Consider the following 15,518-nt stretch of genomic DNA (forward strand, 5'->3'; position numbering starts at 1 on the left):
CAGAAGTTCATGTGCCAAAAACATGAATCCTAACATCTATGGGCAAAAAAAAAAATTTAGACTAGGATACCGTTTTGCCTTTTGCCTTGTAAATGCCATTTTGACTGACGATACGCTCGCAAGAGCTTTCAAGTCAGTGTGTGTGGTAGTATAGTAAGAGAAGATAAGAAATGGAAAATAACTAAAATCAAATGAGAAGGCCATCAACTCGGAATTATTATACAAAGGATCGAATAAATCTAATATCACAATGAAGATTTGGACATCAGAACACACTTTCAAGTAACTATGACGCAATCTGTCATTTTTCCATAATCTTGTTTCTTTATTATTTATGTATAGTAAAATTTTGTTTTATTTTAGCCATCCATGGGAGACTGTTGCTCAAGCAGCATGGCGCAAATATCCCAATCCTATGAATCCAGCCGTCATAGGAACGGATGTAGTCGAGAGGCGAGTGGTTGATGGAGTACTGCACACTCACAGACTTGTCAGCTCCAAGTGGTTTTTTCCCCGATGGGCGCAAGCGGTAATCTATTCTTACTATCCTTTTCAAGATTAAGACAGTGATAGTGATTATTCAATTTTAATCTAACGTAATTCTCTTTGGATACCTAATTCAGTTTATTTATATCAACAAGTAGTAAAAAAAACTGCTTTTAACTGCAATCGTTTTGTAAATACCGTACTATTTAAGGAAAATTCTATTAACTGTATGTATACAGCATATGTATTTTGTGTAAAAACAATTTATCAAAAACACCTTATCCTTATAACTGTTGAAGGTATGTGAAAGTATTCTAGATTGATTTTTCGTTTTAGATCATAGGAACGGCTAAAATATGCTACGCCAGGGAACAATCTGAAGTCAATCCCAATCAGAGGCAAATGACACTCAAAACAAGAAATTTAACATTCTGCCATTACATAGCTGTGGATGAAACAGTGAGATATACGCCACATCCCTCCGATGACTCCAAAACGCTCCTCACACAGGAGGCAGTGGTCACAGTCCAAGTAAGTATTTCTTAAAATTCAGAGGGTAGTTTTAAAAGTCTAGTGTCATTTCATTTTGGAAACCATGCACATGATGCATGCTTATTAGTGCCAGAAATAAGTTCATATAGATAGCCAGGAAATGGTGGGTACAGTTATAGAATTTCTCATATTGTGCCAAGCATGTGATGATAAAAATAGATACATCTGTGTATGGTATCTTCAGTTTGTTAAATTATATAAAGTATACAGTTCGTTTAAATTAATAACCAATTTATTGCTTCTTCTCTATACTCACAATCCTGTTATTATTATCAGTCTGTTAGGTCCATTAAGGAAGTAAATCACTATTTTATCAATAGAAGAATAATATTATTAGTGTATGATGCCCTTTTATATATTATTTCAGGGTGTTCCACTGAGTAGCTACATGGAAGATCTTCTGGCAAACAAAATATCACTGAATGCCGGGAAAGGACGCCAAGCTATTGAATGGGTGATAGGCAAATTTGACTCGGAGATAAAGGAACTGGCCAGCACAGCCTGCAAGAGCACCGATGAGCTACTAACACAGACAAAGAAGTCACTTGATGACATTACATCCACTGCACGGAGATCTATGGATGATATTTCATCCAAGGCAAAAAGGTCTCTAGATGATATCGAAAAATTCACCAAAGCAAATGCTAACCAACGCAGCTGAAAAGAGGAGTGAAGGGACCCCCTTTAGTTCAATTCTGAAAACACTACAAAATGCCTCTTGCTAAATTATTATCATTTGTGTTGTAAAGTGTATTTATTTAATAAAACAGTAGTTTGACATTATAGGTGACTACTAGGTGTGCAGAATTATCAACAGGCTAATCAAAGATGTTGGTATATAATAGTTTTGATTTGATAACAAACTGACCAAGGGATTTTAAGAGAAAACACCATTTGAGTAAAGATTTAAATAATGTAAGTCTGTTGCCCTGGTGCAATTACATTTTATTGTTGTGGAATTGTTACACAATAATATGTAAATTTTATGATAATCTGTGTCCTGAATGGTGTGTTCTACATGTATCAGTATACCTATATGTATGTTAGCTTCAGCTTTTTATTCCTGAGGTATGGTAGGTTTATCCCTTTACCAGGCTAAGGGATATATATTTCCCACATACGGCTCTTCGAACATGTGTTCTATTTTTGATGAGTAAGACTGACAATCAATTGTCATATTTGAAACATCAGCTTGGTAAAGGGTTAAGTTTTGTCACAAGGCATAGGGCACTGCTTCTTATTAAACTATACTCTAGTGTGAAAAAGAATGAGTGCTGCCAGCTATATGATGTACATGCCACCTCTAATGTAGATAGTAATTTCTTTAATTCCATGTCACTAGGTACAAAGGGTAATTCCATTAAACTTATAAAAGGGGCTTGAGAATAGTCACTTGAAATAATATAAATGTTAGCATACTGTAAATAATTTATTTAATGGATGTTTTGTTTTTGTTGAAAGAGTGTTTACACAAGGTTTTTTTACGACTATAACTATTGTGATACAATGCAAAGTTAATGCTGATAATGATTATAGATACCTACATTTTGGTTATAATAAATTTCATGAATATTTTTATCTGTATCAATTATTATACCTACGCCAATACTATAAGCACACCAAGGTCACCATGTACCTGCAGGGTACACCAAGGCCATTATCATACAGCCAATAATGACACCTAGAGTAACATTATATAGTCACCTGCAGTAATATGTGACGTCCCACGGGTAAAGGTACCTTATGGCGCTTACGCTATTATTAACGCCGCTCCAATATTATTGCGGTGCAATGCGACGTAAGCGCCATCCGCCATAAGGTACCTTTTGTCGTCGAACGTCACATATTTTCCACAACGAATTACGCAAAGCAAAGATATCAGACAATATTTGTAGAGCCATCGTATCGTAAACATAATGCGTTTAGTGTGGCAAAAACTTACTGACCCAGTTCTGATGAATAATGCCGGCTACATACGTAACGATAAATCGTTGCGATAAAACTGTGCAGTCCGACTGTGCAGATAAATGGAACCGTGTGTATGACAAATCGTTACGATAATCGACAACGATTTGTCATACATACGGTTCGGTTTATCGATAAATCGTAACGATAAAACTGTGCAGTCCGACTGTGCAGATAAATCGAACCGTGTGTATGACAAATCGTTACGATAATCGACAACGATTTGTCATACATACGGTTCGATTTATCTGCACAGTTTTATCGTTACGTGTGTAGCCGGGGGTAAGGTGTTATGCGGGCTGTACACACTCGTCGAGAGACCCCGAGACAGGCCGAGAACGAGTGTGTACAGATGATGATTAATTTATAAAATAATTTCGGGCAAAACGTGAGCAAGCACGTGAGGAATTGATAAATGTATATAAATAGTAAGTATCAAGACTTCTCTATCGCCCGAGATAAGATTCAGCAGCAATTGGCATAGAGTTACGTATGCTCATTGAACTGATTATTATTGCAATTGACATTGCAAAGGCCTTTAAATGATATTAATTGGTTCTATTCTACCCCTCGATCGCCAGTAGATAAGATACATAGAAGAATGGTAAATAGGTATAGACATCCATTGTCTTCGTATTAAGCGTGAATATATGCTTTTGTAGGTACATATTTAAAAAATAGGAACCAAGGTACTCTAGCAGCCATTATACCAGGCATAAAAACAAAAAAAAATCAAAAAATCAAAATCAAAAAATATTTGTTTTTTGACGGTAATTAACCCCTCTCCCTCTCGCTTAATCAAATGCAAATTTTGAGTTGTTTCCTTATGTTGGCTATTAAAATTGACTTTTAAATGATTTCGAATCATACCTAAATATTTAATAACTTTTTAATAACATTCAATTTGAATTGATTTTGTATGATATTTTATAGTTAGTATTTCACTCGGTGGATAAATCCGTTAAACCTTCGTGCCCTGAAACTCTCGCAACGCTCGAGATTCCATTTTTCGAACTGCTTGTGGTTCAATTTTGCGATCTTTCGCTTGCTCGGATATCAATACTAGCACAACAATTTCGCCTCCTTGCAAAACAAATGGGTTCTTTTCAGAATAACCGAACATAAAAGTTATTTAAATTACATGGTGTTTGTTTAATTAATGAAAATGTAGCATGGATACGTTTAATTGTTTAATTTTCATTGAAATTTACAACAAATTACAGTTATGTAGGTACTAAAGACAGCATTAAACAATACTAACCCTATACAATATTTATAAGTTTTACAAGTATTTCTGTCTAACTGGGGCTCCCACAATTGATGATAGGTATGCTATTGCTTACAAGTTTCTCATCATGCAACACCAACATCAAAAGTATGGAACACTCAGTAACTTCAAAATACATAAAAAACAACAGGGTGGTGGTGTGTGTGTGTACTTTGCCTCTCCATTTAACAAATTTGTTAGAAAGAGACATACCTACAGCAATTACAGGTTACAAGCCATTTATCAAATGAAACTCAGAATGAGATACTCTAATGTTACAATGACAAATAATTTTTTCTCCAATACTAACTTACTAAGAAATTATTTTTGCTTCTCATACCATTATTAGATCTATTTTATTACACAGATACATACATTATGGTACAATATAAAACCTAGACCTAAATCTAATTAAATCTTGATCTCCCATATCAAGTCAGAGATCTTGAAAATGGAGATGGTTGGCCTGAACTGGCTGCATTATATCTTGGATTGCGAAGCTATAGAGCAGTGTTTTTCAAACTTTTTCATGACGGGACTTCCCTAGTATGAACAAAATGTTTTGCTTTTGTATTGTTCAAAGGCTGGCAGAGCTTTTGCGACCCCCCTGGAGTCTCACAGTTTGAAAAACACTGCTATAGAGAAAATCATATTATTATATCACTATAGTAAACACAAAATAGGTCTTTATAACATTGAATGCACGTTTTTTTTAAATTAAAAAACACTTTGTTTACTACCTATTAGTACTTACAAAACCAAAATAATGCAAATGATGATAATGATAATATAGGCTATATAAATGTTACATATTTGCAGTGACTTATTTTGCACACATCAAGATAGTTTACTCTTTTTCTAATGCTAAAATACACTTTTTTTGGGCAGTCATGTAAAAGAAATTAAGTACCAATAGAAAATGAAGCAAACTCAGTGGCTCGCGCGGCAGCCCGGTAATCCCGGTATCCATTGCGCGCGAGTCAATGTTCGATGATATGGACAGGAGGCTTAACATATTTGGACCAGCAACATCAATTAATTTGTTGCTAAGCGCATATGTGACATCTATAAACATTATTGCTCAACTGCACATGTTAAATAGCACAGTAAGCTTTCCAACCTCTTGCTATACTACTATATGATTAGTGTTTACACAAGTCAATGTTCAATTTACTATATTTTAAGCTACATAGTCCTTTCACTGACAATGTATCCATCCACTGTATCATGTATTATTCTCCAGGATTCTAGGTGGTACAGATGGATGATTTACTGAAAAATGTTGTAACACTGTAATCATGTGCTTGTTCCAGAGTTAGTCATATTTCCATTAGGGACGTTGCTAGTTACACTCCTAGTGCTAGCCGCTAAATGTGAAGCCTTCAGGCGGTCCAGTTCGTTTACCCAGGAGCGCACATGCTCCAGGCGGTGCCACGCCATCTGTAGTACTTTCTGTGACGCGTAGCCCGAGCCCTCGTGCGGCTGACCGGTGGACACTTGCGTCAGATAGTTGATCTGATCACTCAACTTGCTCTCAACCTGGCTTAGTGTCCGCAGAAATTGAGATGTGTTGGACTCTGCCTGCTTTTGGCTAGATTTCTCTTTGCCTAGTTCGAGAAGAGCTTGTGCTGTAAAATTAAGAAAAATACGGTATTATAATATATTAGTATTTTCACTTGATAATCTTAATTCATTCATTATTTATTCATAAAACATAATATTTTACATGTCGAATAAGGTAGGTACATAGAGAGGGAGGATAAGATAGGTAATGATTTGCTAGTTTTAATATATGTAGTAACAAGTATTACCTGCACACTGTAAACATGTTATAATTTCCTTTTCAATATCGTCGAGAACCGTAATTCTTTCCATCGGGCCAGCCATGCTTAACGTTTTTGTATTAAAATTATTTAAGAAACAAACAATTTATAGTGTTTTCCAAAAAAAATATCACTTCGCTTCGAAGCTTGACCCTCGTCCCTCCCTTAAGAGTCGGCACTCTCGAACAATCCTTGAACCGAATTATGAACGTACATATGCCAACACACCAAATACAGGCTTAAAAATCTCGCATCCAGGCCATAATTGTTAAAAAAAAACCACACACAATACTACCAACACAAAAAAAACAACGCTAGGGCTCGACACTTCCAGTACCTACTGTTTATCGATATCGATAAATGTGCGATACGTGCTGCTGTATTTACCTACTGTTCTACTGTAACAGTACATTTTGAGAATCACGTGGATTAATAAAATAAAAGAACATTATAAAAACAATTTTATTTTACATGATAAAAATAACATAGTTCCTTTATTCATCATTTTTCTTAGGCTAGGTTTTTATAATATGTATATAAAAGTAAAATATAAAAACACTTACAAAACAATAAAAAATACATATAAACACATTATAAAAAACCTAACCTAGGGTGCCGCCAGCAGCGGGGCAAGGCCCAAGCTACCGGTGGTCAGGGCTGCAGAGAGAGGAACCGGCGGACTATCCGCGCCGTGTCCAAGATCACCGCCTTCTGCATCTGTCCCTTGATCCAACCACATAGTTTATTATTCAAGTAGGCATATTACAATATGCTGAATTCGCGCGCATTCTCTTTTAATCTGGTCCCTTTTTATTGAAGGCACTGGATGGAGAATGATTTCCACAAATGAACTTGCTTCCATTCAGCTTTTGAATAGGTAAATAAATACGCCAAATCCTCATTTCCTTTTCCTCAGCTTTGCCCATAATCGACATCTGAAATAAAGAGATTATCGATAAATTGGTCGTACCCTATTCGTGTCATAGGTTACTTATTTTTTTACTTAAAAATACTTTATGCACAAAATATTTTCGTTTTAACCATGGATTGTACACGACTAAAACTAATTCAAACTAATTAAATAAGTAACTGTTAACGATTCAAAGTAAAAAATGAAAATATTGCACACAAACATCAGTTTACCGACCTGTTCGGTTCAAGTAGAAATCTGGCCAAAAATACGTCAGTAGTTAGGCTTCTTACACACCCACTACAAACTTCACATTCTCTTAAAGATTTAGCCCCCATTTAAATAACAGCTAAAGTTATTTTACCAAAATTACAATAAAAAATAACCACGTATTTCCACGTTCACGACAATTCAAATGACGTGTGACGTTTTACTACCAATCATACCAACCTAAAGAAAAGTAAGTATAATACGTCTATGTTAAAAGCAAGTATGGTATGTGCCACCAAAATGCAACAGCAGTCATTTTAATTCGATAAGATTATTTCTATGCCTCAATGTTGGTAACAAGTACGTTCTTAAATTATCAAAGTATGGGGTGTCGATGGGCTGCCCTCCCTGTCAAAGTGTCAAACTTAATGTAATGTTGCCAGGTCCGATATCCAAAAATCGACAAAACTACTATAGCCTGTCAAGCCATTTCAGTCAGTAGAAAAACGCGACAAATTTAAAAAATGTAGTCGCGAAACCTCATCGCTTAGCTAATTTGATTGAGAGACTGTAAATATATTAAGGATAGCGTATTATAGCGACATCACTCTCGCACATCTGAGCGACGTGCGAATCCGGTGTGCTAAGCGCCATAGGCAAACTTATGCCGGCTACATACGTAACGATAAATCGTTGCGATAAAACTGTGCAGTCCGACTGTGCAGATAAATCGAACCGTGTGTATGACAAATCGTTACGATAATCGACAACGATTTGCCATACACACTGTTCGATTTATCTGCACAGTCGGACTGCACAGTTTTATCGCAACGATTTATCGTTACGTATGTAGCCGGCATTATGAAGTTTGTGTCTATATACTTACTTTACTCTTTGGTTTCGTTATCAAAATCGCTGCAGAGTTAGCTTGGTCTGACTGTAAACAAGCAAAAGTGTGGAATGGAGAAATTTTGTCTTGGTAAAGGCCCCAGTACACAATGGGCCATCGCCGGCAACTCCAAGGGACGCAGCCATGCGGTAGAATGAGATGGCAATATCACTTATTACTCCCTCTAACGCATAAAGGCGTCCCTTGGAGTGGCCGGCGATGGCCCATTGTGTACTGGGGCCTTAAAGATATATAAATTTTCGTTTTTCGCGGAAGGCCCTCTAGCAACACTGGTCAGGTTTGGTACTCGTTCTAAAACAAATGATGAATTTTGAATAATAAAATGGTACTTATGTATATTTAAAGGTGTAGCGTAGTTTTGATAAAAATACAAAAGGTCGCTGTGGAATTTTATTTCTATAACTATCATGAGTATCATGTTGTGGTCAATAGTTTTAAATTAATACAGCTAATAATTTTATTTATATATATATATTCTTTTTGGAACGCGACCAGTGTCACTGTCACTTGTCAACAAAAACAGCATTGCTTTTCAACCAACTCCTAACCTTTAGTTAGAAAGTTACTTTTGAACATTTATTTGATTAATAAAACGTGAATGTCATTGACTATAAGTGTAAATTAATACTAGATACAAGGAATCATATGTAATTAATAACAATGGAAGCACCTTTTCATAACGCGTACTATAACAATCAACGTTTTCCTCCACCAAACCATTTCCAACGGCGACCAAACATTGTTCCGCGAGGGCCGCCACCAGGGTTTAGGGCGCAAAGATTTCATTGGAGACAGCAACCACCGCAGGAGTATACAAATGAATTTTGGTGTGAAACATGTGATCGAGGCTTTCGGTCACCAGATATTCTTGAAAAACACAAACAGCAACATCAGGTAACAAATCTATTTATCACTGGCTTTAGGATTTAAGCAAACAAATAATAAGCTTATAGGGATAAGTTTATCTTTATACCTCAACAAAAAAATGTGTAAAATTAGTACATTGCAATGTGTGTTGTGTACAGTCAAGTGTAAAAATATGGGTGCACACATTATATTTGAAAATATGTCCCATAGCTCCTTTGTCAGCGAATTAAGAACTATGGGACATATTTTTTTTATATGCACCTATATTTTTACATGAGACTGTATAATTGTCACTACTACAAATACTACAAATCCAATTATTCTATTGATTTGATACTTTCCACATTATATTTTCAGATTTTTGCAATAACATGACCATGTATAGAAATTGAGGGACATATATGGGAACATTATTCTATTGTTAAATAATAATCACTTCTTTCCAGAAATGCAACATAGACGGCTGTCAATTTATTGCACATCCTAAAGTAATAACAAAACATATTCAGATGCAACATGCATCCGGTCTGTATAAGAAAATAGCAAAACTCCAAGATCCTGAAGAAATTAGAAAATGGAGGGAAGAAAGAAAGAAGAAATACCCTACAAAAGAAAATGTGGAAAAGGCAGCTGCAGCAATAAAAGAAAAAATAGATAGGGGAGAAAAAATGGGCTTGAAAACTAAAAGGCATCAGAAAAACCCTAATACAGATTCAGGTATGCTACTTTTAAGTTATCTATGTTCAGCATTCAATATTTTAGTATGCTTCAATCCTTAAAATGATCTGTTTTTTTATGTTGTAGGCATTGGTGGCAAAAGAAAATCCTTCAATAAACACAACAATGGTTTTAGTCATTTTGATAAAGACTCTGCACACAACAACAAGAGAAGAAGGATGACACCTAAAAATGTAGTCAAAAAAATACCTGTAGCGGAAGATACCCGAAAACTTAAACAATTTACAGGAATTCAAGACTTGATGATGGACATTAATGATACAGAGGAGACAGAGGAGGAACCTAGTAGGAGTGCTTTTACTATTGAGGATGAAGATGACATAGAAGATGCCAGCAATCCTTTGGAGACTGCTTCTGGATCCGTTTGCCTTGCTTTGTCATCTTTAATGTGCAATTATGGTTCTTCTGATGAAGATGAAAACAATGACAAACCAAATATTACTGTCTCCAAAGTCCCTGAAAATGAGTCTGACAATAGACCGAAAGTTATCACAAATCAAGTAAGTGACAAGCAACCACAAACAACACAAAATCATGAAAAACAAGCTTCACAAGTGGGAAATGATAGTGATGATGACAGTGGCCCTGAAGAAGTAAAAGTGACCAAACAAGTAACAAATGTGATGGAAAACATTGAAACAAAACCAGTAATACATAAAAGAAAACCCAAAGACAGGATTCCTCAAAAATCAATAACAAAAAGAGCTAAACCTAAGTTGCCATCTACTTTGTTACAAAAATTGTTATTTAAGGAAATGAAACATGAACGTAATATTGTATTGCAATGTATAAGACATATAATAAGAAACAATTTTTTTGACAAATCTGTATAGTAATAAAATAAAAACATTTTAAAGGAAAGTAATTTATTTTCCAATTTCCTTAAGTCTTCACTAGATATACTTAGGGCTGTGAGCTTCTGTAAATAGTGCATGATCAGCCAGCATCAATGTAGCGGATGTGCCGGATACACAGAAATATTAATATAAGTTATCTATGGCCGGATAGAACTCAAGTATCTTCCACTCTTATCCCTACTAGGGTAGTTGGTCGAGAGCAGTCTAATCGGCATTCTTTGCCGCAACAGTAAGCCCAATTCTTATGCACTGGATAGGGTAAAAATTAATGAGAAGTTGCATGTTATCCACATTTGTGTGGCAAAGCTGATGCAAATTTTGAGTAGGGCTTTGCTTAGGGCTGATTTAGACGGCGCATGAACTCATGCGATTTTAGTTACATTGCGGACTGTTATGTAGGTTATTTTTAATTTTGCCCGTTAGTGTCCCACTGCTGGGCAAAGTCCCTCCCCTTTGTGGTGCTAATGTATAGATGGTCAAGCAAGTCTTGTCAGTAGAAAAAGGCGCAAAATTCAAATTTTCTATTGAGACGATACCCTTCGCTCCTACATTTTTCAAATTTACCGCCTTTTTCTACTGACAAGATCTGCTTGACCAACTATAGGTTATTATAGCAGTAAAACTAAAGATTTTGTGGTCATATTTTTTATTATAAATGCACAATGGTTTAAGATTGCGCAGCAGCAGCAGCCGGGGCGGTGGTGGCGGCGGCTTCCTCCCTGATGCGGTCCTTCTTGAGCGTGCCCATGAAGGCGGCCTTGTCGGCCGGAGTCTGGAAACGACCATGACCGAACTTGGACGATGTGTCGATGAATTTCAGGTTGATCTTCTCAAGGGCAGCCCTCTTGGTGTGGACGCGAAGAGACTGAAAAAAAAAATGGTGACATTGGATTTTTCATCATACTATAGTTTAATCGAAATAGTTTAATCCTAGAGAGCTCTTTTACACAGAACCAAAGATCAGAATCTTGAGTATGTATTGTAGAAAACAAACAGGACATCAGTATTCATACCGATTAATTAGAAATGGACCACTAGCTTTATCTGTTCTTAATCTTAGCCTCCCCATTAACATCATCCTAAATTACTAAAATGATTATTGTAGTTTTAACTTTTTTTTAACCTTATTTTAGTGTCTCACTGCTGGGCATAGGTCTCCCCTATTTTTATTAGAATCACAGGACTTTTAACCTTTTGGACGCCAATGACAGATATATCCGCACCGCAGGTTCAACGCCAAAGACCTATGTGCATAAGCATAAAGTTCAATTTCAGTTTTGACACTGGTGACCTGGCGTCCGAGAGACAGCTTTTGTGTTTGACATGGCGTTGAACAGGTTAAAACAAGCAAATTAGTAGCTCATCTTACCTTCCTGAGGGTGATGACGCGTTTCTTGGGTCCCATGCAGCAACCCTTGATCATGACGAAGTCATTGTTGACCTCACCATAATGGGGGAAGCCACCCATGGGGGTGATGGACTTCTCGGACAGGTCATACTCGGTGCTGGCATTGTTCTTCACAACCTTGCCATCCTTGGTGTGGATACCTGCAGAAATGGTCATAATTAGGCACTGAACATGTCTCGGGTGAGATTCATAGTCTTCAACTTTAACATCAGTCCGCCCTAGTATAATCTTCACTTGAGATTCAGGTTCTAACCGTATTTTTAGCGTGTAAGTTGGATCATCACTTGTTCGACTAGTAAATAATAAATATCAGAAGATAATCACAAATTGATTTCATTCTGACTTATGCACTAAAAATGCCATGTATATGATCATAATAGCCTTCATAATCATAATAATTGCCGAAACTAAAACCGTATTACATTAAAAAATTTACTTAAAAACTAACACATCATATTGTCCGGATTAGTGTTCAGCGTGTCTTGACACATAGGCCTCTCCCAGCTGCTTCCATTCATTGCTTTCCTAGTCCAGGTGGCACCCTATTTGTGGCTATCATAAGATTAACAATATAATTACCTTGTCCAATACGGTAAATCTTCTTGTTCATTTCAGTGCGGTGGTGGTATCCCTTCTGACCAGCACGGGCCACAGTGAAGGAAACTCTTGAAGGATGCCATGCTCCAATACAAGCAACCTTGCGCAGACCCTTGTGCGTCTTGCGAGGCAGCTTCTTAGTGTGCCAACGGGAAGTGACACCTGTGAACATTAACAACAACCATTAGATTAGGCACCATAAAGATAAACTTGCTCACAAATTATAACTATACAAAAATGTATATCTGGCAATTAATAATAAATAAATAAATATTATAGGACGTTCTTACACAGATTGACCAAGTCCCACAGTAAGCTCAAGAAGGCTTGTGGTGTGGGTACTCAGACAACGATATATATAATATACAAATACTTAAATACATAGAAAACACCCATGACTCAGGAACAAATATCTGTATCACCATACAAATAAATGCCCTTACTGGGATTCGAACCCAGGACCATAGGCTTCGCAGGCAGGGTCACTACCCACTAGGCCAGACCCGTCGTCTATTTGGCAGGAATGAAATGTGACGTTCCACAGGCAAAAGGTACCTTATGGCGGCTGACGCTTACGTCGCATAGCGCCGCAATAATATTGGAGCGGCGTTAATAATAGCGTAAGCGCCAACCGCCATGAGCTACCTTTACCCGTGGGATGTCACAAATTATTGTTCAATCAGCTATTACATACATAATCATACATCGGGGATTTCGGTGCGGGAAAGATTTCGTGTATTTATAACTTTGTTTATTGTAAAACAATTACCATACTATGAATTAAACTTAGGTAGTAAGGTCCAAATGTGCTTAGAAATGTTAAATTAGTATCGTTTTTAGGGTTCCGTACCCAAAGGGTAAAACGGGACCCTATTACTAAGACTTCGCTGTCCGTCCGTCTGTCACCAGGCTGTATCTCACGAACTGTGATAGCTAGAAAGTTGAAATTTTCACAGATGATGTATTTCTGTTGCCGCTATAACAACAAATACTAAAAACAGAATAAAATAAATATTTAAATGGGGCTCCCATACAACAAACGTGATTTTTGACCAAAGTTAAGCAACGTCGGGAGGGGTCAGTACTTGGATGGGTGACCGTTTTCTTTTTGTTTTTTTTTTTTGCATTATGGTACGGAACCCTTCGTGCGCGAGTCCGACTCGCACTTGCCCGGTTTTTATATTTTAGCTGTTAAATAACAGCTAAAATATAAAAACGATACTAGCCAAATAGCTAGTGTAAAACATTCCCGCACAGAAAATCCCGATTTTATGTACATAATATTGATATAATATTTGAAACCCAACCCACCTTTGTATCCCTTGCCCTTGGTGACACCAATGCAGTCAATCATCTCATCCTGAGCAAACACAGAGTCAATGGGGATGGGCTTCTCCAGATGTTCCCTGGCCCACTTGACCTTGTCTTCAATGGTACCACCATTAATCTGGATTTCCATGATGTGAGCTTTCTTTTGACGCTGCTTGAGCAGCTTCATCTGGGTGTGGGCAATGAGCCTCACCACAGTGCAGTAACGGATCATCTTCTTGAAGTCCTTCTCAATGGACTTGCGGCCAAGCTCATCTTGCCACCTCTTGCTGGACTTGGTGAAAGCCTTCTTCTTGCACTTGTACCTGATTGGGGCACAGAGTAAAGCAGCTGCTGTAAGAGAATCCAGGCGGCCTCATCGTTGAGCGGAGACCACTTGGTAACAATATGCTCCAAGGCATACTTCAGGTAAACTCTCATCCAGCGATAGGAGAGCTGATTTTGATTGGATTAGTAATGACAACAAAAATAACAGAAATTAAATTTAGGTAAGAAATTTGCCCTAAAGTCAGGTATTTATCTGTAGTAACATTATAGAATTGGCAAATCAGACAGCTTTTTAAATATAAATACACGATTTTTGAGATTAATTTCTAATAATTAAAAAATTCTATTGAATGAAACTATAGAACTTACCAGTTTTTGTAGAAGCGACGGCGGCAGTCCTCGGACATGTGCTCGGCCCACACGGTGAGCAGAGCGCGGAGCCCATGCGGAGTCTCAATATAACCGACAGCACCCACCGCCACCATAGGAGGAGTCTCGATGATGGTTACGGCCTCTACGATCTCCTTCTTGTTGATCTCTGAAAAGTTAAACAGTAACTTTATTTAGTTGGCCTGACAGACAAAATTTACAATCCGCAGTAGTAGTAAATCATAGAAGTTTATCAATTATTTCATATAACCTACAACAAGTTACTTACTTGATCCAGGACGGTCGGGTTCACGGACCACGTGGGTCATACCGGCCTTGTAGCCGATGAAAGCGGTAAGATGCACTGGTTTGCTGGGGTCATCTTTGGGGAAAGCCTTCACCTTGCCACGATGACGACGGGACCTCTTCTTGGGGTAGAATCCCATCGACCCATGACGGGGTGCTGAAAACTTCCTGTGCGACTGGAAGTAACAAAAATAGCATTTCTTTACTAAGATTCACGCCGATGAAGATGACACCTTTAGTGGAAATAGCATCAGTCCGCCCTAGTATAATCTTCACATGAGATTCAGGTTCTAACCGTATTTAAAAGCGTAATAGTTGGATCATCATTTGAGGACGTGGTTAGCTTATGAGCTACAAAATAATTATTGAACACTATAGTCGTGATAACACTTTTTACTTGATTACACTTGAAATGTATTAAATAAAAAGATTACTTCGATATTTAACGATATAACAAGCGGACACTCACCATGTCGTAAGACTGTCACAACGAAAATGGCCGATTGCGAAGTTTTGACTTTTCGATTTCAACTTGACATTTGTCCCATAGACAAATAGATATGAGCGTAGCTGTTCCAACCGCCATTTAAACCGCTAGTTATTGCAGACGAAAGAGTGAAACTTATTTTATTAATATATTTAGTTATTTAAAGCATC

At 37.2% G+C, this 15,518-nt stretch overlaps 4 protein-coding genes across 5 annotated transcripts; 2 read left to right on the forward strand and 2 right to left on the reverse strand.

The window, feature by feature from the left end:
• The first annotated feature begins 79 nt into the window (after window positions 1-79).
• Window positions 80-2,613, forward strand: LOC134663749 (protein slowmo). 2 transcript variants are annotated; one of them, XR_010098173.1, is made up of 5 exons: window positions 80-282; window positions 364-529; window positions 823-1,017; window positions 1,406-2,115; window positions 2,240-2,613. XR_010098173.1 is itself a non-coding variant. In XM_063520226.1 (4 exons), the coding sequence occupies exons 1-4, from the start codon at window positions 251-253 to the stop codon at window positions 1,697-1,699; spliced, it is 687 nt and encodes a 228-aa protein (XP_063376296.1). In that variant the 5' UTR covers window positions 80-250; the 3' UTR covers window positions 1,700-2,613. The 2 variants fall into 2 exon arrangements, 1 of the variants encoding a protein (XP_063376296.1); XM_063520226.1 differs by having other exon boundaries at window positions 1,406-2,613.
• A 1,567-nt stretch (window positions 2,614-4,180) lies between these two features.
• LOC134663750 (mediator of RNA polymerase II transcription subunit 11) lies at window positions 4,181-6,262 on the reverse strand. The gene is made up of 2 exons (XM_063520227.1): window positions 6,082-6,262; window positions 4,181-5,898 (listed from the first exon to the last, which is right to left on the reverse strand). The coding sequence occupies exons 1-2, from the start codon at window positions 6,155-6,157 to the stop codon at window positions 5,567-5,569; spliced, it is 408 nt and encodes a 135-aa protein (XP_063376297.1). The 5' UTR covers window positions 6,158-6,262; the 3' UTR covers window positions 4,181-5,566.
• Window positions 6,263-8,718: 2,456 nt separating this feature from the next.
• On the forward strand, window positions 8,719-10,605 carry LOC134663751 (FMR1-interacting protein NUFIP1). The gene is made up of 3 exons (XM_063520228.1): window positions 8,719-9,017; window positions 9,437-9,707; window positions 9,795-10,605. Exons 1-3 carry the CDS (start codon window positions 8,784-8,786, stop codon window positions 10,559-10,561), a joined length of 1,272 nt encoding a protein of 423 aa, XP_063376298.1. The 5' UTR covers window positions 8,719-8,783; the 3' UTR covers window positions 10,562-10,605.
• A 609-nt stretch (window positions 10,606-11,214) lies between these two features.
• On the reverse strand, window positions 11,215-15,451 carry LOC134663752 (large ribosomal subunit protein uL3). The gene is made up of 7 exons (XM_063520229.1): window positions 15,331-15,451; window positions 14,845-15,037; window positions 14,556-14,724; window positions 13,902-14,224; window positions 12,573-12,752; window positions 11,955-12,133; window positions 11,215-11,450 (listed from the first exon to the last, which is right to left on the reverse strand). Exons 1-7 carry the CDS (start codon window positions 15,331-15,333, stop codon window positions 11,253-11,255), a joined length of 1,245 nt encoding a protein of 414 aa, XP_063376299.1. The 5' UTR covers window positions 15,334-15,451; the 3' UTR covers window positions 11,215-11,252.
• Window positions 15,452-15,518: the final 67 nt, after the last annotated feature.

Source organism: Cydia fagiglandana, chromosome 4 (assembly GCF_963556715.1).
Source record: "Cydia fagiglandana chromosome 4, ilCydFagi1.1, whole genome shotgun sequence".
In the NCBI taxonomy this organism is placed as follows: Eukaryota; Metazoa; Arthropoda; class Insecta; order Lepidoptera; family Tortricidae; genus Cydia; species Cydia fagiglandana.